The sequence below is a fragment of the Glycine max genome, chromosome 1, assembly GCF_000004515.6.
Source record: "Glycine max cultivar Williams 82 chromosome 1, Glycine_max_v4.0, whole genome shotgun sequence".
NCBI classification, from domain to species: Eukaryota; Viridiplantae; Streptophyta; class Magnoliopsida; order Fabales; family Fabaceae; genus Glycine; species Glycine max.
Genome location: NC_016088.4, coordinates 26,632,644 through 26,656,723, shown reverse-complemented (window position 1 = coordinate 26,656,723; position 24,080 = coordinate 26,632,644). Strand labels below are relative to the sequence as shown.

General features: G+C 32.1%; 1 protein-coding gene across 1 annotated transcript; it reads left to right on the top strand.

The window, feature by feature from the left end:
* The first annotated feature begins 11,479 nt into the window (after positions 1 to 11,479).
* On the top strand, positions 11,480 to 23,917 carry LOC100797918 (receptor-like protein 4). The gene is made up of 9 exons (XM_003517961.5): positions 11,480 to 12,045; positions 12,129 to 13,193; positions 13,853 to 14,003; positions 14,864 to 14,935; positions 16,297 to 16,365; positions 17,157 to 17,225; positions 18,268 to 18,345; positions 19,306 to 19,511; positions 23,376 to 23,917. Exons 1-9 carry the CDS (start codon positions 11,934 to 11,936, stop codon positions 23,480 to 23,482), a joined length of 1,929 nt encoding a protein of 642 aa, XP_003518009.1. The 5' UTR covers positions 11,480 to 11,933; the 3' UTR covers positions 23,483 to 23,917.
* Positions 23,918 to 24,080: the final 163 nt, after the last annotated feature.

Sequence of the window (24,080 nt, the reverse complement as noted above, 5' to 3'; positions counted from 1 at the left end):
AGATCATAGGTAACTTGATTCTCATAGTCAATTAGCATATTAAATATCTTATGCATGAGAACAATTCTTAGGTAATGATAGCAATCGTTATAATTCTTAGGTAACAATTCTTATCAAATGAAAATATAATTTTTATATTATTAGTTTATTTTAATTAAATATTTTAATAGAAAAAAGTTGAAGGACGCAAGGGTGACCTCATGAAGTGAACTGAGTCCAAATCCTTTCCATTTTCAATAGGAAATGGAATTTCCAGTTGAGTAAATCTCATAGTGACATGCTACAAATGCTCATTTAATGTTCCACTGTAGTCACTCCCAAAACCCTGCAACAACAATGCAATCATTGTCTCCATGAACAACAATAACAAACCGCCTACCATAAACAAAAATAGCAAACCATACAAACAACTACTAGTAGAGTTTGTGTGTGTCATAATCGACGGTGACCCATTGCCACCACATATAGCGATGCCCCTATTCTCAACATGCATATTCTCCTTTTTTCTCCTCTTGGTCTGATCTTGTCCCTCACTCGCACACAACTTTATTTACTCGTAGTTTTGTGGTCAAAATAAGAAACACCTCTTCATGGTGGCAGCGGGCACCAACCTCCTCAATGAATTGCCACTGCACGATTTTTAAAAGGGAGAAGGTGAGAGCATATGAGATTGCGGGGTAGTGTTGGATTTCTTTACACTAAGAAGGAAAGAGGAAAAAAAAGTAAATTTGCAGTAGAGTTGAGAGGGTGGATGGAGAAGGAGAGGGGAAGAAGAAAAGGCAAAGAGAGAGACAGAGAGAAGACAAAAAGGGTAAATCTGTAAAAGCAAGAAAGAAAAGTTTGAATCGTTGATTTAAAATGAACCAAATCTAATGGTTATGAAAAGGTTACAAATACCTTTTGCACGGTGTGAAAGTAGTTTTACTTTCACACCCTAGTCGCTGTCAAAAAACATAGCCAAATGGTTTCGCATCCAACTAAAATTACCACAATCTCTTTCTTTGTGCAATGATGAAGCTCTTTTAGCGGTTTGATTGTCAGTTTTGAAGTAAAGGAAGATGGAAGTAATTTCTCCTATCTCTTTAATTTTATCAAGTCCCACATCCTAACCTCCAGTTTTCAAATTTCATGTTAAATTAAAAATTCATCAACATTCATCAATTGTGTCTATTTCTTCTTAACCCACGAGACCTATAATTTTAAGCATTAGGACTTCTCTAATGAGATAAGTTAGACCTTTTTGTCCTTTTGAAGTGGCAACAAGATTAACTTTACCATTAAAGAGCAAGAGAATTGTAAAAAAAGTGATGGGTTAGTAAGTTTGAGCAACGGGTCTCTAAAGGGATCAATTAAAACAAAGTTGTGTTGATTATCCTCTCCTTTAAGACTAGAAACCATTGGTTTCACCATCAAAAAGCAAGAAAATGCATAATTAAACTCAACATTTTTACATCTTTCTCTATTTTCATCACAACTTATGGCCAATGGACCTTAGGAAAGTAACATTATTAATCTTCTCTAAACTTGAGCAACAATGGCTTAACCACTACGAAGCCACAACCAATATTGATGAAGAAGAAGAAACCACTAGCATTGCCCTCTTTCACCTCGAGGACCAAATGTGCGCCCAAACCTCTGAATCCCACCCAAAAGTTGTGGATTAGTTTGACATCTTTGTCAACATTGTGGCATCCTCCTCTTGCCTCATCATCACTGATAAATGCAACTTTGGTTGGCCTCTCTACACCGCCTAAAAGTCGTCCGTTTCACTCCATTGGTTAGCTTAGAAAAACAACACCTAATAGAAGAGTGGAACATGACTCGACATCACCAATTATTAAAACAAATTCAATCTCAACCATTAAATTTTTTTAAAGCCACGTGTATGGTGGAGATCCACTGAAATGGAAATGTCCATTTCCCTAAAAAAGGGGAGGATTTGAACATCGAGCGAATCATTGTCTATTTTGTAAAACTTTGATCAATTATTTATTGATGATGTCCATCGCCTTCTCTAGATTATGACAGTATTTACAACATCTTTTGTAACACTCTAAAGAATGTTACCTTTTGTCTTCTTATATTACTAAATTTTGTAAACTTAAAACATAAGAATATCAGAGTTAACTACCTGGAAACTATAACTTAAACATGTATAAAATAAACAAGTTTAAAACAAAGCTCTTGGCACTTATGTGCCTTACAAAACAAAACCAAGGTACATACAAGATAAACCAAGTTCCCATGCATTGGAAGTTATAGAACTACCCTAATCTTCCTCCAAGCAAGTAGCTCCAAGCTTCTCCCATGAGGTATCCATTTACTAACCTGTAAAAAAAACATGAAAACTAAAAGCATTATGACATAATGTCTCGATGAGTGCTCTATGGACTCTAGATTGAATTTCCATTCTATAGATCATTTTCTTAAATCTTTGTTACCTCTGTTAAGTAAAATTTTTCCAAGTTATGAAACTTATGTATAGTTTCGATGAACTTGGCTTAAGAGAAACCAAAAAGTGCATTCAAAATATTAGTTGAAGCTGTTATAAAAAAAGTTGAATGCGCCATCTAAGAAATTTATTTTGATAGAAGTTGACGTTTTTGACGACTTTATTAAAGCACTTGTGGAGTTTAGAAGCACTCAGAAGCAAGGCCATTTCAAATTTCGAAATATCAGTGCAAGTAGTTATTAAAGAAGTTACATAAAGACATCAAATAACATTAGATCTGTGCATTTAGAAATATTATTGTACATGTGTCGAAATCGTAGAATTTGATCGTTAGTAGTAGAAGTTTATAAATAAGACCTTTGACTAAAAATTTTGAAGGGATTGAATCATTATAACTTAACTCCTCAAACACCGACAATATCACACACCAAAATTGACTATTGGTTCAGAAGGTCATCATGTATGTATTCATTCCCACCTTTTATGAATTCATGTTTCTTTACTTTATTGCATCTTTCTAGATCCTTTACTTTTCCAATCCCATTTTTCTTCTCGAAACTTTTACTTTTCCAATCTCTACTTCTAGTGACTATTGAAATTACTATTGAAGGATAATCATTATTGAAATTAACTTTAAAATTGAAAACACTATTATAAAATTTACTTACAAATCATCTTGTAGATCATTATATGATATTACTATAATTAAAAATTGATATCTTTATTGAAATTACTATTATTATATGCATTAAGTATTAGACAATTTTTCAATAAGTTGAAAACTATGGACTTGTTTGTTTGATTAAAAAGAACTTACAATCAAGAATGAATTCTATGTTTCATCTTTAAATATTTATTTGTTAATAGAATCATTTAGTGAAATTACTCAATTGTTATAATATATATGTTCTTTTCAAAGAGTAAGTACAAATTTTCATGATTAACACTCTCATGGCTTCTCCTTTTCTTTTCTCAAGCATTTTGTCTCACAACTACTATTCCATCAATCATTATCATATCTATCACATTAGAACATACCTTAAACTCCACTTAGGCATCTAGAGTTAATTACCTTGGCTAACTCTAAGGCTCAATCATCACAACTATCATACACCAATAACCAATTAGGTAACCTCAAACTCAAATCTCAAGACTGACTCTACTCCATGGAGTTTTAACACAATAAGAGCAATCCTCCATGAACCCTATCCCTTTGCATGGTGCTCACAGTCTGACTATTCAGGGAGCCTCTTGGGCTAACCCTATGGAGGAAGTGTAGTTTTATTGAATATAGACAAATGTGAGTATTGGCTTACCTCTGTAGGTTTGCAAGATTATACATCTATAGGGATTTGTCCGCTCTTCTATTCTATATGACCATTCCCATTAGCCACTACAAAAACCTTCAACACTAGGTTGAGAACTCACCTAGCACCCTCAACTTACATGTCTACTCATATGTTTGTGCACCCACTGTGTACTAGTGGCAACAATAGTTTATTTCTGTGTACCCACCGTGTACTAACAACAACAAGAGTATATTTCTATGCATACACATGTACCAATAACTATAACAACAACAACAACTCATTCAATATATCTAGGGTCGATTCCAACATCAAGTCCACACTCACATAATACATATCATCAATAAAATATTGCATTTAGATAATTCATTCAAGTTCTTATTCTCAAGATATAACATTTCAATAATCATCCAACCATCTTAGCAATAAAGTACTTATCTTATAGATAATCCTACTACATTTATTTCAATATTTACGAGATTCATAATTATCCACATTCATCTTTGAAAGGTAATATCTAAAACAAAAGAATAATCCTCATAAAAGTAACTTTACTTTTTCTATATAGTTCATAATACAATTATATACACATTTGAAACTCTCAAAATAGTACTCTGGTTAAATAACATTACGCCTAAAATTTGGCTTAGTCACAAATTGTTGCTTAGCCAAATTTCTCGAAACTTCCGTTCCCCCACAAATTTGGCTAAGCCACAAATTGTCGCTTAGCAAAATTCCTCCATACATCTTTTTTATCACAAATATGGCTTAGCCACAAACTACCACTTAGCTAAATTCTTCCAAACTTCCTTTCTGCCACAAATATGGCTAAGCCACAAATTGTTGCTTAGCCATATTCCTCCAAACTTTCTTTCTACTACAAATTTGACTTAGCCGCAAATTGTCGCTAAGCCAAAATTGCATTTATAGGAATGTGAGTTCCTCCTTAGTTCTAACTTCCAGCACCATTAATGGATACCCAACCTTCAAAATTCACACTAAACACACAAATAATCATCCCTAATGCTTCTAACACTGAACCGCAACATAAAAGTTCTAGATCTAAGTAAAAAAACTCAAAATCATCATTCTCTCTAAACCCCACGAATAGTGTGTAAAAATGAGAAAGGGAAATGATCATGAGAAACTCAAGGAATTGCTTAAGGGAAAGAGAAAAGGGGAACCTTTAGGAGCATGTGGAAATGAGCTTAAGACACTAGGTCTCTAGTTCTCTGCTCTTTCTCATTTTCTTCTTCTTCTTCTTCTTCTTCTCTCTCTCTCTAACTCTTTTTATTTCTTTCTTTCTTTCCTTTCTCCTTCAACTATCCTTTCTCCTCTCAAACATGAGTGTGTGTGCGTGCATGTGTGTGTAGTGGGCTTTTGTGGGCCTTGGTAAACCTTGGGCCTCAACTCCTGATTTGGGTTCTATTATCCTATTCTCATCAATTCTAATATAAGACAACTATAATTAACAATGCTAAAGAGTCGTCTTTTAGCATTAAATATAAAGACTACCCCATAAAAGATCCCTATTTTGTATATTACTAATGTCCATAAATTAGGGACGTTACATCCCCCCACCTGAAAAGATTTTCGTCCTTGAAAATTGAAACCTAACTATAACCTCATATCCTTATATGTCTTTACTTTAAGGATCCAAGGGAATCTCATTCTTAGGGATCTTCAAACTAAAACTATTCTCAAACTAACCATCTATCTTTGATTTTTATTCTCTCCTAGAAAATCAGATTCCAAGGATCATTATAGGTTCCTTGTCATTTAACACTATGCTAGTTGGATATTGACTTAAGAAACACCTACTACCCTTTCTTAGGTATAAGGTTTTCCTATGTCTAATCCTCTTTTAACCCTTACAAGCAACTATTTTCTTTTCTTACCCATCCTAGATCCATATGCTCTAGTTACTAGCCAAAAAGCAATATATTATTCAATCCTCAAAGTCTTAAAACACATACTAATCCATTTCTCATATCCTTGCCCTATGTTTGTTTCCCTTATCTCTACGCTTAGGTGGTTTATCCCTTGCTAACTCAAGAAAATCATATTGTTGAAAATCTCCTAAAAGCTTTTAGCTGGGTCACTTATCTTACCTTATTCAGATTCATTGTACTAAAGGCTTTAGAATTAGGTTCAACCTTAAGAGGCAAAACTACCTCGTCTTTGCTAGAAAAGATTTTCATTCCATGCTTGAAGTAGTTTGATAACCAACATCTCCTGCGATCTTAGTCTTAAGTCTCTTACAAGGTGTTTGTTTACTTTTCTCAACTTCCAAAGATTCAATTCCTCTACTGGCTTCAGCTAGGCTTATCCTTAAAAAGGTTCTATGGTCTCTTTTCCTAAGCTTAAACCATAACTAGGTTGGTAACTATATGCTAGGCACTTACCATCGTCACTCTACTCCATCACCTATCATACCTCTTAGGCACTCACTATAGCTAAAAAGATTTCTACCACATTCTAGTTCTCTTGGTTTGGTTCAAGCTTACCTTTTCTATGGTTGTCTAGCTTAACATCAACTATGGAAGGTTTGGTAACTATTTCTTAACTCCACTTTGAGTTCTACTCCTTAAGGTCTCTATGGACTTCTCAAAGTCTTACACTAGAGTCACAACCATAAAGATGGGTTGGTCTTATCTAGTGGGTATCCATCATGTTTCATAGAAGATTTAATTTGTATCATGTTTCATAGTCATGCAGGTGAGAGACGTATAAAACCAAATTATTATTGTATAAATACAAAAATAAATGTTTTAAAAAATTATAAAGAAAAAAACACTTTTATTTTCTGTTGTATAATAATATTATTAATAAAGTATTTAAATGTCAAAAAATTATTTTAAATAATATAATTATAATAAAAAAATTCTCTTAATTTTAATTTTTTGTAAAAAATGAAAAATTTGAGTTTAAGCAATAGGAGTAAAATCACCAAATCTTTTCCATTTTCTTATAATACAAAATTTAAAAATTATTATCCTACTTTTAAGAATATAAGTTATTAGAAATAAAATCAAATGTAAAATATATTAAATGTGTCAGCCTACGCCATTTGACATTTATCAATTAGTGTTACCAAATACTTACAATTATATCAACTAGCTTCTAGATGTTTGGTAAGATATTTGAGAAACTTATAAGTTCCTTTGACTAGTTTGTAAGTTGCTTTGACCAAAATAAACTTGTTTGATATATAAGCTTATTTTAGTTGCTCATGAAAAATAAGCCACTTGAAGTAGCTTATAGAAAATAAGCTACCTTAAAAGCCGGTTTTCTTTTGTTCTCAATATTATTATTATTTTTTTTATTTGAAATTTTGTATTACCCTTTCATTCAATTTAAAAACTCTCTTTAATTTTTTTTATTGTTTGGAAAACTTCTCTTATTTAATTTACCATTATTACACACACATGACAGTCAACTCGTTAATTGTCATCATCACACTGTTCCTTAAGGTTAGAAATTATTTGAATCATATTAACTTTACAATTATTTGCTAAATTTAAATGAAATTTCAAATGTATATGATTAGTTTTAAATAAAAGATTTGATTTGTTTCATGTTTCGTAGCTATGCAAGTAAGAGACGTATACATCCAAGTTATTCTTGTATAAATAGAAAAATAAATGTTTAATAAATTATAAAGAAAAAACACTTTTATTTTTTTGTTTTAAAATAATATTATTAATAAAGTATTTAAATGTCATTTTAAAAAAAATATTTTAGTAAAGTTTATTTCATTTAATTTTACTTTTTTGAAAAAAAATGAAATCACCATTTTCTTATAATACAAAATTTGAAAATTATTATGCTACTTTTTTTAGAATATATGTTATTAGAAATAAATTTAAATGTAAAAAATATTAAATATGTTCTTTTACGTTATTTGATATTTATCATTTAGTTTTATCAAAGATTTTTATTAAATCAGTTAACTTTTAGCTTTTCAGCTCCTAACTTTCGACTAACTTATAAGTTTTAAGCTAGCTTATAACATAGCCTATAACTTATAGGTTATCAGCTAACTTATCAACTAATTTTACCAAACATAGCCTTAAAAGAAAGATTAATCTTATGATCTTGGTTAAATAAGGAGAGTGTAGGAAAAAAATAATATTTGATTCAATGTAAATTTTTTAGTCCAAGATAAAAAGTTATTACAACAAAAATGATAACTTTAAATGCAAAATAAATTTTTCATGTTAAACTAAGAGAAAAAAGGTTATACATTGTCACGGTAAAATTTTTAACTCTGTCAACCAATCGCAATCTATCCTATATGATAGTTTTGTTGACTTTTATGATAATTAATTTAAAAGTCATATTGTGGTGAATTGTGATTGGACAACAATATAAAAATATTTTACATCAATGCATGACTATTAAATTGATATATATATATATATATATATATATATATATAAATATTTATCTAAAATAAATTAGTTACTATTTTAACATTATTCTACATTGCTTGATGTAAATCCAAACACTAAAAGAAACTTTTCCTTCCATTTTACTATTTTCTTAAAAGTAAATGAATTATATACTATATATATTAAAAATATCAAGAAAAAGTAATTTAATTAATAAAAATATAAATACTTTGTTAATATTAGAAATATAAAATTGTGAATATATAAAATTTTTAGTTTGAAAAATAATTTAGTTCATAATTTTTATTGGTGATTTTCAAATATTTTACACTTTATAAGAATTTTATAGATCAATTAAAAATGAAAATTTACAAAATCAATTAAAGAATTAATTAAACAATATAGATTTAACTTTTGTTAAAAGTTTAGAAGTTAAATTTTAAAGTGACTTGTAAAACCAACAAGTCCTGGTCCAAGTGGTCTTAGGTTTGGTCCCTAAGTAAGATCTTGAGTTTGAGTCTTTTAAATAAAAAAATATGATTGAAAATAAGAGACCCATTAAAGGTGATCAAGTTCTCCGATAAAAATTAGTCATTATTCAAACTAATAGATATTGTACAAGATGTCATGGTGAAAAAAAGTAACTTATAAAAATAAATTACAAATTACCAAAATAAAATCTAATATCAAACTAGCTTATAAGCAAAATAGTTTATAACCTATTAAAATATCTTACTAAATAGACTGTAAAACTAATGAATGAGTGGATGATTGTTTTAGTTTAGTAACATTCTAGGTTTCAAGTTTTGAATACCTATGATACTGTGTTTTTTTTTTTAAAATATGCTAAATAGTTAAATTTGTTTTAAAAAATATGATGTCTTAATAAATTAATCTCTAAAAATAAAAAATATAAATTTAATTTTTAAATGTGTAAAAAATACATTAAATTAATCCTGTTGTTAAATTTGTGAGACTATTTCATTATTAAATTATAATGTTTAATGATTAATTAGAAAATAAATTATATTTTTAAGGATTAATTTTGATATTAAGTTGTAAAATTTAGAAATTAATTTATCATTAAATTACTTTAAAATTTATCGCTTTTTTGCAGTTTTAGAAATTATACTCGAATTTTTATTTTTCAGAAATTAATTTGTGAACGTCTCATATTTATCTTAAAAATAGTATTTTTAAATTAAGTAATTTTGATTAATTAAAACTCATTAAAAAAAAACCTAAAAACTTACCTAAAATTTCCTTGCACCGCTTTTTCTGGCAAATAACATTGCGAATTTGCAGCCTATCCTGACACCGCCGCTCGATTCACCGGCTGCCTTTATTGGCTATTGAATGATCATTTCATTGGTTGACATCATGTGTTCATTTCTCAAAAAGTTTAGCCTGGTTAATCAACATTTAACTTATGGAAATGATAAATCAGTATTTTTAGAATATTAGTTAAAGAATTAAAATAAAAATATTTATTATATAAATTATGAGAGTGTAAATTTTTTTATAAATAACATAATTTTTTATTTTTTAATTAAAAAAATTTAAAATAAATTTTTTAACCAATACTTTAAAAAACATTTGATTAACATTTGTTTTTTAACTTCTTTGTATGAGACTTTTTAACCAACAATTTGGCCCACAAGTATATGTTTTACAGACAAAATTTGGTTGTCCCTTTAGTAAATGGAAGATTATTGTTATGACCAGGACCTTTGGCTGAGAGAAAATTTAAGTAGATAAAGTAATTGCCATTCTATTTTGTAGCTGCATTATTATATTGGTGAGTGTTCAACGTTTGTACTCGGTTGATATGATCAAGTTCAGGCACAAGCTTTGAACTGAGCTATAATAATATTATTACTCTGTCTTTAAAAAAATAAAAATAAATGGGAGATTACAATAAATCAAATGTAATGCAATTACAATTTAGATGAGTGATAAAACTACTTTCTGTTTATTTTTATAACAAAAGAAAGAAGAGAAAAAAAACCTAAATAGAAGTAGTTATTAGGTTCTAATGTAATTTTTTTCTTTTATTTTTCAAATAATTTTTATCTCTTATTTTAAAATAAAGATATTTATTTTTCTTATTTTTAAAGTTTTATAAATTCAATCTCCTATTTTAAAATAGAAATATTTAATCTTCTATTTTTATAAAATCTATCATTTTAATCATTTCTTCATGCTGAAAGCATTACTTGTTAGAAAATTAACATTATAAAATGTAAATTAAACAAATTATCTCGTGTTACATCACTAAATTTGATCCAGGTTAAGTTAATTTTTTTTATTCACCAACACTTACTGAACTTGATGTAATGATCAAAATTATGAATTTTATAAAATTAAAGACTAAATGTTTCTATTTTAAAATAAGATAAGTAAAATTTTGAAATTTACAAATAAGAAAACTAAATTTCTTTATTTTAAAATAAAAAATTAAAATTACATATTTTTGAAAATAAGGAGATAAAAATTACATTTAAGCCTAATTATTATAAGTGTTAAGCGATACTATTATGTAAAAATATTGAATTTCTATTTTATTCCAGAAAATTTTATAAATTTTGACAAGAACCCACTGATTTAAAATTTATAAAAGAAAACTAATTATAAAAAAAGAATCCATTTCTAAAGATGGAGTGACTCTTTTAAATATTGTCGACCAGGGACCATTTCGCGAAGGATTGAATAGTATCTTCTTTGAAAAACAATAGCCTCTTTAACCAAATGAAGTTAGACAATTGGGAACAAAGATACTTTTTTCCCAATCTATTCGGAAAGAATATCATTCATATTCGACAATTTTTATATTTATATAACTTGTTTTTATCACATATTCTTTTATTTCTCTCTTTTATGTATAATTTATAATAAAAATTCTTATTTTGTTTTATCTCTCTTTATCACAATTTTTTCTTATCTCTTTCCATTATATATACTCCTAATTATTGTAAAAAAATTTAATGTATAAATAAATAAAGTCACTTATTTAGAAAATAGTTTTCCTAACAGGCGTATTAAAATATTGATTAAGAAATCAAAAAGATAATTTTTTTATTTAGATATACAAAATTATATTATTTATAATTTTTAAATATCCTATATTTTTATAATAATTTTTTTTATAAATTTTTAATCAATATTCTAAAAACCCTTATCGATTTGCCATCTAAAAATGTTGTTTGATAATTGATGAGTTTCTCGTTGCGGGAAGTGGGAACGGTGGCTTGGCTCTGGTCACGTGCGTGCAAAGCTCATCAATATCATTATTGTCATAAAAAGCTCCATTTATGGATTTCAACATCAAGTTCACCAATATCTCACAACACTCACTCACTCACGTAGAGTAACAACAGTGTCAAACCCCACCAGTTTTGTATAATTAACACGATTAGTAGCCCCTCCCATTATCCCTTCCCCCCACCTTCAACCACAAGCTCCAATCACAAAATACACTATTCACTAGCTCACCATAAAGCAACCCCGAAAACCAAAACTCAAAGTGCCAAAACTTTGGCCACCAAATTTATCATTCCTTCCCTCTACCCTCTAGCTCATGGCACACAAATGACAAAGTAAAGAACACAGATACACACAAACACTATTCTATAATGATTAAATAAAATACCCACTTCTCTCTCTCTCTCCCCATTCATTTTAGATTTAGATTAGTATAGTACATTACATTACCCACTTCTCTCTCCTTTATGTCTTTCCACCCATACCATCATCACCCCAAGTAAAACACAAACAAACACAATGTCTCTCTTTCACACTCTCACTCTCCTAATCTTCTTATTCGTCATCCTCTTCACCACCTCCACCACCACTTCTACCCCTCTCCCTCTTCCCACTCCTTCATTCCCATCCGGTACGCTTCTTCACACACAATCAAAACACTCTCTCTCACTAACACTCTTAATTAATAGTTTTTTTTTTAAAAAAAATTCACAGGTCTGTCGTACCACATCGACTGCGGAAGTCCGACGAATTCCACCGACCAGTTCAACACGACGTGGCTCTCCGACCGCTACTTCAGCGGCGGCGCTACTGGGATCGTGTCGGAGCCGCTGCGCTTCCGGCACGGGCACGAGAAGACCCTCCGCTTCTTCCCAATCTCCTCCGGCAAGAAGAACTGCTACACCGTCCCCAATCTTCCTCCCTCCCGCTACCTCCTCCGCACATTCGTCGTCTACGACAACTACGACGGACGGTCCCACCCTCCCTCCTTCGACGTCGCCGTCGCCGCCACCGTCGTCTTCTCCTGGCGCTCGCCGTGGCCCCAGTCCCTCGCCCGCAACGGTGCCTACGCCGACCTCTTCGCCACCATCGCCTCCTCCGAAGCCCTAATTTGCTTCTACAGCTTCGCCACTGATCCTCCTGTAGTCTCCTCGATCGAGCTCTTCGCCGCCGATCCAGCCTCATACGACGCCGCCGCAATTGGTAAAAACGACATTGTTCTAGTCAACTATGGAAGACTCTCCTGCGGGTCCAACCAGTGGGGGCCGGGATTCTCCAACGACTCCGACCGGTTCGGGCGGTCGTGGCAGTCGGACTCCGACTTCCGAACCGGCCGGAGCAAGGTCCGCGCCGTGTCGACGCGGAGCGGTATCAGCGGGACCGAGCAGAAGCCAAATTACTTCCCGGAGAAGCTGTACCAGAGCGCGGCGATGACGGCGGTGACGGCGGAGGAGGGTGATGGTGTTCTGGAGTACGAATTGAGCGTGGACGCGAAGCTCGATTACTTGGTGTGGCTGCATTTTGCAGAGATTGAAGGAAGGGTGAGAAGGGTGGGGGAAAGAGTGTTTGATGTGTATATCAACAATGATAATTTGACTAGGATTGATATATACAAGCAAGTAGGAGGTTTTGCTGCGTTTACTTGGCATCACACTGTGAAGAATTTAAGTAGCAGCGTGTTGAGTGTGAAGCTTGTGGGGGTGGTGGGTGCGCCTCTGATTTGTGGGATTGAGAATTACGCTTTGGTGCCCAGTGATCCTTCCACTGTTCCAGAACAAGGTGAGTGGGTGTTTTTTTTTTTTTTTTGACTTTTTGATATTTTTGTGGATATTGGGGGATTGAGAATTATGCTTTTGATTTATTTAAATTTTTTGTGATTTTGATGTTTCGAAGGGATCGGGTTTTGTTTTCTTGATTTGGTGTGTTGTTTATGATTTTTTTACGGATGTTTTGAGATGGGGGGTTTTCTTTTTTAAGAGCTTGCCTATTTGGAAACTTTGGTGGTTAAAAGTAATCTGATTTTGTTTTCTTCTTTTGGCGCCTTGTTAATAATTTTGTTTGTGGGAATATTGATGTCATGAGGTGGTGTGTTATTGGAAATTTTGTTAGGGTGTTATGGTTTGCCAATTTTGTGGGAATATGGTTTCCGATTACTTAGGTGATTGGTGTATGTGATTTTTTTTTTTTTTTTAAATTTTTGGTATTAACTTTGTGTGTGCCACTGTGAACTGTTGTCATGAATTGGTGCGTTTTTGAAAATTTGGTTAGGGGGTTATGGTTTTTTATTTTCTTGCAAATATATTTACTTACCAATTATTTTGGTGTTTCTTTTTTGTTAATGATTTTTATTTACAACAATGGGGAAGGGAGGGACTTGGTTTAGATTTTGTTGACTGGAGAATTGTGGTAAGTGAATGGCTTTTTTTGTTTGGGTGCAGTGGTTGCCATGAAAGCATTGAAGGATTCATTTCGAGTACCTGAAAGAATGGGTTGGAATGGTGATCCTTGTGCTCCTACTAATTGGGATGCTTGGGAGGGAGTTACCTGCCGTACGAGTAAGAATAGTACCACTCTGGTGATAAGTCAAATGTATGCATTCCTTTCCATTCTCTTAGTTTATGCAATTGATCTTCTAATTGGTTATGGGAAAGAAAATTATGGCTACGTAAAGTCTCTTAATAATTGACATTTGAAACTTTGTGTAAGGTTAGTGGTAGGGAACAGATCTAGAAGTGTATTAAAGGGGGGACCACATTTTTTTTTTACATAATTATTTACATATTTAACTTCAAATAAATAATAAGTCTAAAAAATATTTTATTATTGATTTTATGGACAAAATTAGAGATATGATCTACTACTAAAATTTTTTAAAGCAAATATCAACTCAAAAAAACTATTTTTCTTATATATTTTCCTTTATTAATACTTTTCAAATTTTAATTTTTCTATTTTTTTTCTCATATATACACAAAGGGTCCTAAGGGAGAGGGGGGCCAAAGCCCCTGCTTGCCCTCCCTTGGATCCGTCCCTGGTTAGTGGTGCTGTGGTGGTCAGTGAGGTAGTTATCATGTGCTAAATATACTGACTAAAGAGGGGTGGGTGAGTCTAAAGTGCTCTTGATATGTTCTGGCCATATCATTGTATCAGAAAGGCTTCTTATTATTTTTGTACAAAACTAAAAATAGTATTTCTCCCTCATCTAAATTATTCTGTCAATCACTTTTTGGGCTTATCAATATATTCCTTACCCTAAATGGCTTGGTAGGTAGGGGATTTATGGGTTCAGTTCATGCACTCTGAAACTAGAAAAAAAAAAGAAAAAGAAAAAGAAAATGGTGGAAGTTACAATTTGTTTCCATTTCAGACAATAGTTCTCCAATCATTTATGATTTATCTCCTCTCCTAAAGCTGCTTTGATTTTATCCTTGTTTTAATTTTCATTTCAGTGATTTGGGCAGTCAAGGCTTGAAAGGGTCCATAAGTGATCAGATTAGTCTTTTGTCAGATTTGGTAAGCCTGTAAGTATCAGCAGCCAAATGTTTTACATATGCTAGTCATCTTTCACATCACGTGGTTAAAATGTTTTGAGGTGCTCTGTGGTTTATATGTTCAAGCAATGGTCATAGTCTGCAGCTATTATTGTGTTCTCATTATCTTTTGCTTGGCTTATACTTGTTTCTTCTATCAGAACCAAGGTTGGCAAACACAACAGTCTATGCAAACTTCTTGTTTATGGAGCTTCAAAAAACTCAACTCATAAAAGTTTAACAATGCAAAAATCATATTTTAAAAAAAATGAAAAATGGTCTTCTAGTAAGTATTCCAAATCAACAAAACCTTTAGTCCTTATCCTCTCACCTTTAATGACTTACACATGTCACTCCTTCTAACATGAAATAAATAGAAGTATTAACACCAAAATGAAAAAAACTGAACACAAATAGAGCTAAACTGGACATTCTGCAATGGGAACAAGAAAACATATTCTAACTTTACCTTGGGAAATGAAACACAAAAAACAGAACTGTGCTTAGTTACTCATCATCCCAATAAAACAAGCATAAATGTCAGTTGAGAAAATACATAAAAGACAACAGAATATGATAGAACTTGAGCACAAACAGTACATAAAAAAAAACACAGAACACACATGGAAGTGGAGCAGAAATAGAATACGTACAAAACTTGGTTATATTTGAAACTTGCAAGCACAGATTAAAACAGATTTGAAGAAATGATTTGATCCTGCATTTGGGTTCAAGGGTCATGACCTGGATTTGCAACAACAATTTTCTCCTTCATGAGTCACAACCTGGATTTTCTGGGATCACAATATGCAGAAAATGCTTTGATTGTGTGGCTGGTTTCACAAATAGATTGCTGGTTTCAGAGAAACAAGTTTGTGAGTGAGTGAACTTGATTTCCCAACCTAAAATTGTAAAGTTGTAAAATTCTACGAGTTCACTTGCTAGTTTGATAACCATCATTAAAATGATTATTCATTTTTTATATGATCAGCTTTGGTACTTTCAACCAAACTTGTTTTCTTTGCAGTGGCTACTGTGTTTATATTCTGATATGACACATCATGTTGGCACAATCATGATATATGTTAACACCTTTCCTGCATTATACTTGATAAATGCACACTATTCTAAATTGTTTCTGCTCTTAAATCACCGATAAAATTCCTTAAATATTTTTGTGCCAGCTTTGTTGTACATGCATCTTGGCTGGAATTTTGTATCTAGATGCCCATATACTTCTGTAGTAGATTGTAATTCATTAAGTTTATGCTTTTGATATGTGTTTTCCAAGACAAACTTAGTAATTTTTATATTGGTTTCTATGGTCGGGTAACTTCTCTTTAATTTTCCAGGAATTTGAGTTCTAATTTGTTGGTGGGTGAAATACCTTCTGGACTTGGTCAGAAATCCCTGATACACCTGTAAGTTTTGGGCTTTTGTTTTTCTAAATGTTATGCAAAATATTTTATAGAACTCAACTGACTGGAGTCGTTTGTTTGATTAGTTGAAGATAAGTTTATCCACTTAAAATTCATATTTTGTAATAGATATTTCTTTCATTTACTTTTGCTATTGTACTGAATATTGAAGAGAAAATGTCCATTATGCCTTTTGAGAAGCAATGAAATTATCACCTTTACAAATATTGTATAGATCATTCTGGTTAAATGCCATCAGTTTTGTCCTTTTAGGTACCAATTTGGTGCTACTATAAGGTACAATTTGATAGCATAAATTGAGATTGAATGACCAATTTGTTGCATTATTATTCATTTATAAATGAATGACCAAAATGGATATTTACTGGAATATTATCATATATCTGTGTAATATATGTTTTATGATTTTCTTGCGTAAGTACCTTATTCCAAGTTCCAACAAACAAGTCATTTTTAAAAATTTTAAACGCCTTTTTATTTTTATTTTTTTATCCAAACAATAAAAAATCAATTTGCTAATTCTATCGGGTTTTTGAGTAATAAGATAATTTATGTTTCATGGCTTAGAGAAATTTTAGGAATAGAAAGGAAAAACCACATGGTAAGTTCTGGAGCCACTTAATGGTGTAAATTGTTTTAATGAAAATAATAACTTGTGTAAATTTGCTGATAAAAAAAAATAACTTGTGTAAATATTACAATTCAGCTGTCAATAAATAAATCTAATGTTATGTATCTAATATTTTAATTGTTTTCTTTGAAAAATACTGTAGGGACTTGTCCAACAATCAGTTAACAGGCCCCATACCAGATAGTATTGCCTCTTCAAGTTTGCAGCTCGTGTAAGTACCTACTGCACTATATTTAGGATTTTGTTGACGTGTGCCTTTAGGACCCAAGTATGGGATAAAAAAAAATATATTAAATGAAAATTATAAACATTTAATACTTTCTTTCTTAAATAAGGCTATTGATCTCATATTATTTCTTACAGCCTCATTATAGCAAAACCCTTATATTTATTGTGATTGCCCTTTTCTTAAATACTTAGATAATGGTGGTGTGGAGACATAAATTAGGTGACATAAATTAGGTGCTATAATCTGATAGAGATGATTTTTTACTAATAAAACCAAAACCAACTGAGATTAGCTCTTTACATGAATGGAAAATACAGAATATAAAAAGATAAATCTATAGTTGAGAGCAGATGCACTGATGTTCTAACTTAAAATCATTCTCTTCTTGATCTATTCATGCTTCTGTGCACTATCTGTTCCTTTTTATTCCCATTGTAGAGAGAGAGAAGGGGGGCATATGAGTAAACTGTAATTGGGTACTCTACAATGTGTAGCTCCCTTCAAATTAAAATTACTAGGTTAAGTATAGACAAGCACATGGGTCAAACCCATATACATACTAAAACCCTTTTATTCTGAACGATTCTTAACACTCCCCCTCAAGCTGGAGCATAGATGTTAACCATGCTGTTTTTTCTCTGTTGATATTGTTTCCCCACAAATGCATCCACATCATGTTCTCAATATTAAACTTGGTCTGATTACTTCTTTTGTAATGAATCTGGAACTACTGGATCAAAATAGAAAAATTTGTGCGTTGATTTCTGTAATTATAAGTGTTATTCAGCATTGCATTAAACTTCATCTTATATTATTACCTCATTATGAAAAAAGCTATTAATTTTGTTTTTAAGTTCCTAAGTCGTCAATGAAACTGCTATTCTTCATAAGTGGTTGGGCATTGTAGAAAAGAAATGGTAGACAATACTTTACGTCTAGTGAGTCTTAAGCAGGTGTTCCTTTTACCCACCTGACAATTTTTGCTTACTTTGGTCTGTTTTTCTAAAACATTTTATCATGTCAGGCTACTGAATGGTAACTTATTGGAAGGACGAGTACCAGAGCAACTTTATTCGATTGGTGTGCATGGTGGAGCTATTGAGTATGACCTTTTCATTCCATATTTTTAGTCCTTTAATCCTCTGGATAATGTGTTAAGATTGAAATATTACACGACTTCCATACTTGATTATCTTTGAGGTCCTGTCTGTTTCTCTTGTGTTTGTCTGTGTGTACTTATTTAAAATAAACTGCTAGCTGAGCCACACCCATGTAGGCTCATGATGTCATCTTTACTTAAAGTTTCCTTCCCTTCTGTCTCTTTCCATTGTTCAATGTTTTTTTGCCTGTACAATCATTTTTTATCTAAAGATATCCAAATTGATTTATTCATGCAAGTTGAAGTAAATTTGATGATTTTAGAAATCCTCAACTTTGATTTACCTTCAATCTTTAAAGGACTGACTATGCAATGGCTTTGTTTTACTAAAAAGTGAAAAGTATGCTTATGAATCACAAAATCAGACGATTACCCATTTCAAATCTGACATGGATGCTCCTACTAACATTTTTTCCTTATGGTAATTAATCAGAGCATTAGTTGTGGCCTGAGTTGCTTAGGCTGTAATAGGTACAAAAGTGTATATCTTTTGGAAAATCACCTAATTGCAGTTACCCCTAGCCTTCTTTAATTGTGGCCTTTGCCTTTCAATGCTAGTTGCTAGTGTCTTAGAAAAGGCTACCTAAGTACTAAGGAGGGGCTGTCCAGAAAGAATGAGTGAAACTTCATAGTGTCAGCTACCTGGACGTTGGCTCTCAGTGGATTGAGGTCCCACATCACTAGAGATATGACCAATATAGTCCTTATAAAGCTTGGGTAATTCTCACCTTACAAGCCAGTTTTGTGGGGTTGAGTTTGCCACTTGGTTCTAAGTCCAAATTCTAATAATATCACCAAAGGATTGTATGCCATGCCTGTACTTATTAAAGCTGCAATTAATTGTAATTATATAATTCAATGAGAAATAATCTGACATCTTCAATTTGATTTGTTTGTGTTCAGTCTCTCTGGAAACAAAGGTCTGTGTGGTGTACCATCTCTGCCAGATTGTCCTATGTTTTGGGAGAATGGCAAATTATCTACTCAGGGTAAAATTGCAATAGGCTTGTCCTGTCTTTTTGTTTTCTGCGTGATACTGCTGCTGGTCTATATTTACATTAGGAGGAGAAGAAATGACTATGACTTTGCTCTACCTCATGAATTAACATGTAAGTATGATTTCATTAAGATTTTCTTCTGTCAAGTTTTTATTAAGCCAACTGGTATGGCTTTAATTACTTTAGTGTTGTGGTTTGTTCTCTTTTATGTTACACATTAGAATTTTTATTTATTCTAGTAACCAAAAGGTTTGGTTACAAACAGTTAAAATTTTAACTGTTTTTTAAATGGTAGCAGAATTAATTCATTGATAGTGAAAAAGTAAAAGAATTTATGTGGTCAGCAAATCAAAATTAAATCTTATTTAAGAAAATAGGATTTGATTTTTATGAAGTATTTTTATTTGTGATTCTTGCATGTCAAGAAACTGCAATATTTTCGTTGTTAATTGTTTGTTGTACCCATGGACTGTTATGCTTTTCCAGTTTATTAATTAATATTATTTTTATCATTTCTTTTTTCCTTTTTTCTTAATTGTAGTGTTAATGCACCATAATTGGCCTAGTACTGACAAATCTGGTTTTACCTTGGCTTTTATGCTGTGTTATTGTAGTCATGTTCCATTGTTTATTATATGTTGTAGAGCCACATTTTGGTCTATCCTTGTTGTAGATTGTCAATAAGCTTCAATCTCATGCCCGCACACCATTGTTTGAACTATGCACCATCATGTTTATAGAAAAGAAAAACTGAGTTGCATTGAAGAATTTATTTTTGGTTTAAAAATTGAGAAGCAACCTACTACCATTAATTCTTGACACTGGACCCCAATTGTTAAAAAATAGTCTTTATTGTTATGACTGCACAGCCCACACGAGGGACCGTAGTTTTTTTTGTGTATATATATGTGTGTGTATGTACACATACATATTCCACTCATAAGTATTCATTTAATTAATTAAATTGAATTCTCTAATTTAAATATAAAAGACCAGTCATTTGTCAAATTAATGTAGTAATCAAGGTTAGCTTCTAGTAATACTCCTTATTTACTGATCAAGGTAGTAAATTAGTCAAATAAATTTACCAGATCAAGGTTGACATCCAGCAATACTCCTTATGTCCAAATAGCTTCAAGTAACATCTTTTAATTTTAAGAACAACTAGAAGAATAATATAATATTTCCCCCCATTATTTTAGCTTTGGGTTAACTCTAGAGTATGATATTACTTTAATTTAAACTCTAATATGCTACTACGAATATTTAACCTAGTGAATAACTTAAGAAATTCATTTCTTCATTCATTCAATTGCTCTAGCAAGTTAATTTTATCATTAGATCTCAAATTCATTAGCAAGAGTTGATTGATTTATTTTTTTATTAATCATTAATTCTAAAACTACATAGTCATTCCTATTGAAAAAAACTCAAGTTCCACAGTGGCTAGAAATAGTGCCAAGATAGAGTATATAATTGTGGGACAACCCTCACCCTAAGAGTTAGCTTTTGGGGTTGTATTTGATCCAAATTCACATTGTAAGATGGTATCAAAGTCTATCTTAGATCCATTAAAAAGGGGTCACATATCATATTATCCACACATCAAGCCCAAAAGTGCTCTGGGTGTGAGGGGGTGTGTTGAAAAAACTCAAGTCTCACATTGGCCAGAGACAGTGTCAAGATAAAGTATATAAGTGTGGGACAACCCTCACCATAAGAGTTAGCTTTTGGGGTTGAGTTAGGTCTAAACCCAGCTTTCTAAGATAGGTGTTTGGAATCAAAGTACAATAAATAACTTGTTAACTACCATGTTAATCTTTAGGACAAAGGAAAATTATTACACTTGTGTAGAATTTCCAAATGATAATTGAAGAAGTAAGGAACATATGTTTCACAAGTGGCTGAATTACAAAGCGAAGTTTTTTTTTTAATAATTAGAATTAGAATCATAAATACAGATAAATATACATACAATACATTTCCCTATTTACAATATTTCTAACATTTCCCCTCTAGTTGGAGCATATAAATCATATGGAGCGTGCTCATGACATATATAACTAATTCGAGGACCTTCTCAATGACTTGGTGAGAACATTTGCTAGTTTGATTATTTGAATTGACAAAACTAGTGATGATGTCTCTGGGTAAGAATCTCTCTTGAATAAAATAACAATCAATCTCAATGTGTTTTGTTGTCTCATTAAACGCCAGATTTGTGGTGATAATGTAGGGTTGTCTGATTGTTACTAATAAGTAATGAGCGTCAGTTTTGTAACCTTCCCAAATATTAGTTCTTTAAATAGCTATTTCAGCCAGATGAGTTCATGAGTGGTTGAAGCCATGGCTTGATATTCTGCATTTGCACTTGACCCTGCAGCAATGCTCTTTTCTAGGAAATCAAATTATCACCAACAAAAATTTAGTAACTTGAAGTGGATCTCCTACAAATAGGAGAGCCTGCCCAAATATACATCAGAGTATCCCACAACTTGAGTATGAACTTGTCTTCATACAAGAGACCTTTTCCTTAGAGCTTCTTTGATATATTTTAGGATGTGAGTTACTACATTATTTTATCCTTCACAGGAAGAGTTATGAAGGATATCTAAACAACTAATAGTGAGATAGTTCAGTTTCTTAACCAATCTTCTATACATTTTGGATTTGAAAGTGTCTCATCCTGACTTAGCAACAGTTGACACTTGGCATGATCCACAGGGAGTGCCCATACTTCCTTTTAGGAAATCATAATACCATTCTTTGACTATGCCACATCAATCCCAAGAAGTAACAAATGATGGAATTTCATTAAATGAGATAACAAACAGTGAACAAAAAAACTAAAGCATGATGAATAATGCTCAATTTGAATAGCACGGTGCCTGAATTGACATGTCTGGAGGTACATGAGAGCTTGACTGGTGGGGATAGGCTGGTTGTGATGGTGTGCACCCTATTTGGTTGTTGCCAGTATAAAAGCCTGTAGTTGCCAGAAAGTGCATTTGTGACTGCTAGAAGAGGTACATGGCATGATGGCAGGGGGCCGAAAACTGCCAGAGAAATATGGTTTCAGCAAAAAAATTATCAGAGGGCAGTGGGTCCACCAGTTAGGGTTTCCTCTTGTTTAGGCTCTAGATACCATGTTTAAATGTAGAGAGAAATCAAGCATCATGGTGAAATTGTCTGTTACACCTATTTATCTCCAACAATTTATTTACCCACACAAAGGCTATGATTTTCCAAAAGCACGCATTAAGGCATTGGCCCCTCTATGTGACAATGATAATCAAGGTAAAAAGAGGACTGAAAGTTGGCCTAGGTATTAAAAGCTTATGTTTTGATTTCACGTTGTCAACAAAACGCGTTCTCAGGTCATTTTCAAATTATTAGAGAAATTACATTAACTTTTAATAACTGGTACATCTTTGCTGGGATTCTTTGTCTCTAGTTTTTTTGTTTTTACTCTGTTGTGCATCTTTTCTATTTTAACTGGTTTTACCATTTCGGTCACTGATACTTAATATGCTTTGCTTTTTATCTTCTATAGGAGCCAATAGTCTACATAAGGAGAAGCGATTTAATTCCATTTTTTGTAGTTGCCTTGTACATTGTACCCACCAATTTGTATTGAAGTTCCATATGTCTATTGCTGCTCCTATTTGTTTATTATCACTCCCCTGCGTCTATTGCCAGTTCTAATTGATAATTTTTTTTTACTTAAAGTACCCTTCTCATTAATTTAATTAACAAAGATGAAAGGGATATTTTAGACAAAAATTACTTAAATAGGAGTGGCAGTGAACATTTAGGAGTGCTAATAGACACATTCTGTCCTTAAATCTATTTGTTCAGTATGGAACCATTTAAATTCCTTAAAATGACAAATGTTTGGGTTTAGAATGATCTCTGGTATGTTTGATGCTTAAATTTCTCTACTAAGTGTTGACCATTTTATGTTTTCTCATGCAGCATTAGCCGCCAAGAGAAACAGATATCAGAGGCAGAAATCCTTAATGGTTCTTGAGATGGAAAGTCAACACGCCAAGGGATTACCTTCACATTTTACTACACAATAACCATTTATCTTAATGGAAATGGAATACTCATTTTCATAGTTTTCAGCCAAATATACAACGAGACAGCTTATAGAAAATGGTTTGAATGTGTTGCAGCATCAATGATCAACACTGCGGCTTTAGGAAAGAAATGCTTTGTCTCGGCGAGGTTTTTGGAAGCCACTTATTGTACGATGCATGCTCCCCCCGTGTCATTGTTTCTTGACCCATGAAGGAAAAAAAGCATATACCCTGTTATGTCAATACTTAGCCGCAACTTTTGCTGAATGTGATAGGTACAAGCCATTAATTTATGAAATGAGTCACAAATTAGAGTATATTTTTCATGGCACATAGATTCTGATTGAAGCTAACATTGTATACCGATCTATGTAGCAAAAGACTAGTGATTGGACTTTACTGTACATTGTATTTCGAGCCTTTTCATTCTATATTCATTCAGACTTGAAGAGGATTGTAACTAGAGCACGCCGCACCAAAATACTTTTGTATATCAATTTCTTTTATGCTATATAAACCTTTAATGACAAATACCAATAAAGATTTTGTTAAAGTTAATTTAGTGGGTTAAAATTTAAAGTTATCTTCTCTCAATTTG

Excerpts from the sequence above, each read along its gene's own strand:
- LOC100797918 (XM_003517961.5), top strand. The coding sequence starts at position 11,934 with ATGTCTCTCTTTCACACTCTCACTCTCCTAATCTTCTTATTCGTCATC. Across the intron at positions 13,194-13,852 it reads TTCCACTGTTCCAGAACAAG|TGGTTGCCATGAAAGCATTG; the intron begins GTGAGTGGGTGT and ends GTTTGGGTGCAG. Across the intron at positions 14,936-16,296 it reads TTGTCAGATTTGGTAAGCCT|GAATTTGAGTTCTAATTTGT; the intron begins GTAAGTATCAGC and ends TTAATTTTCCAG.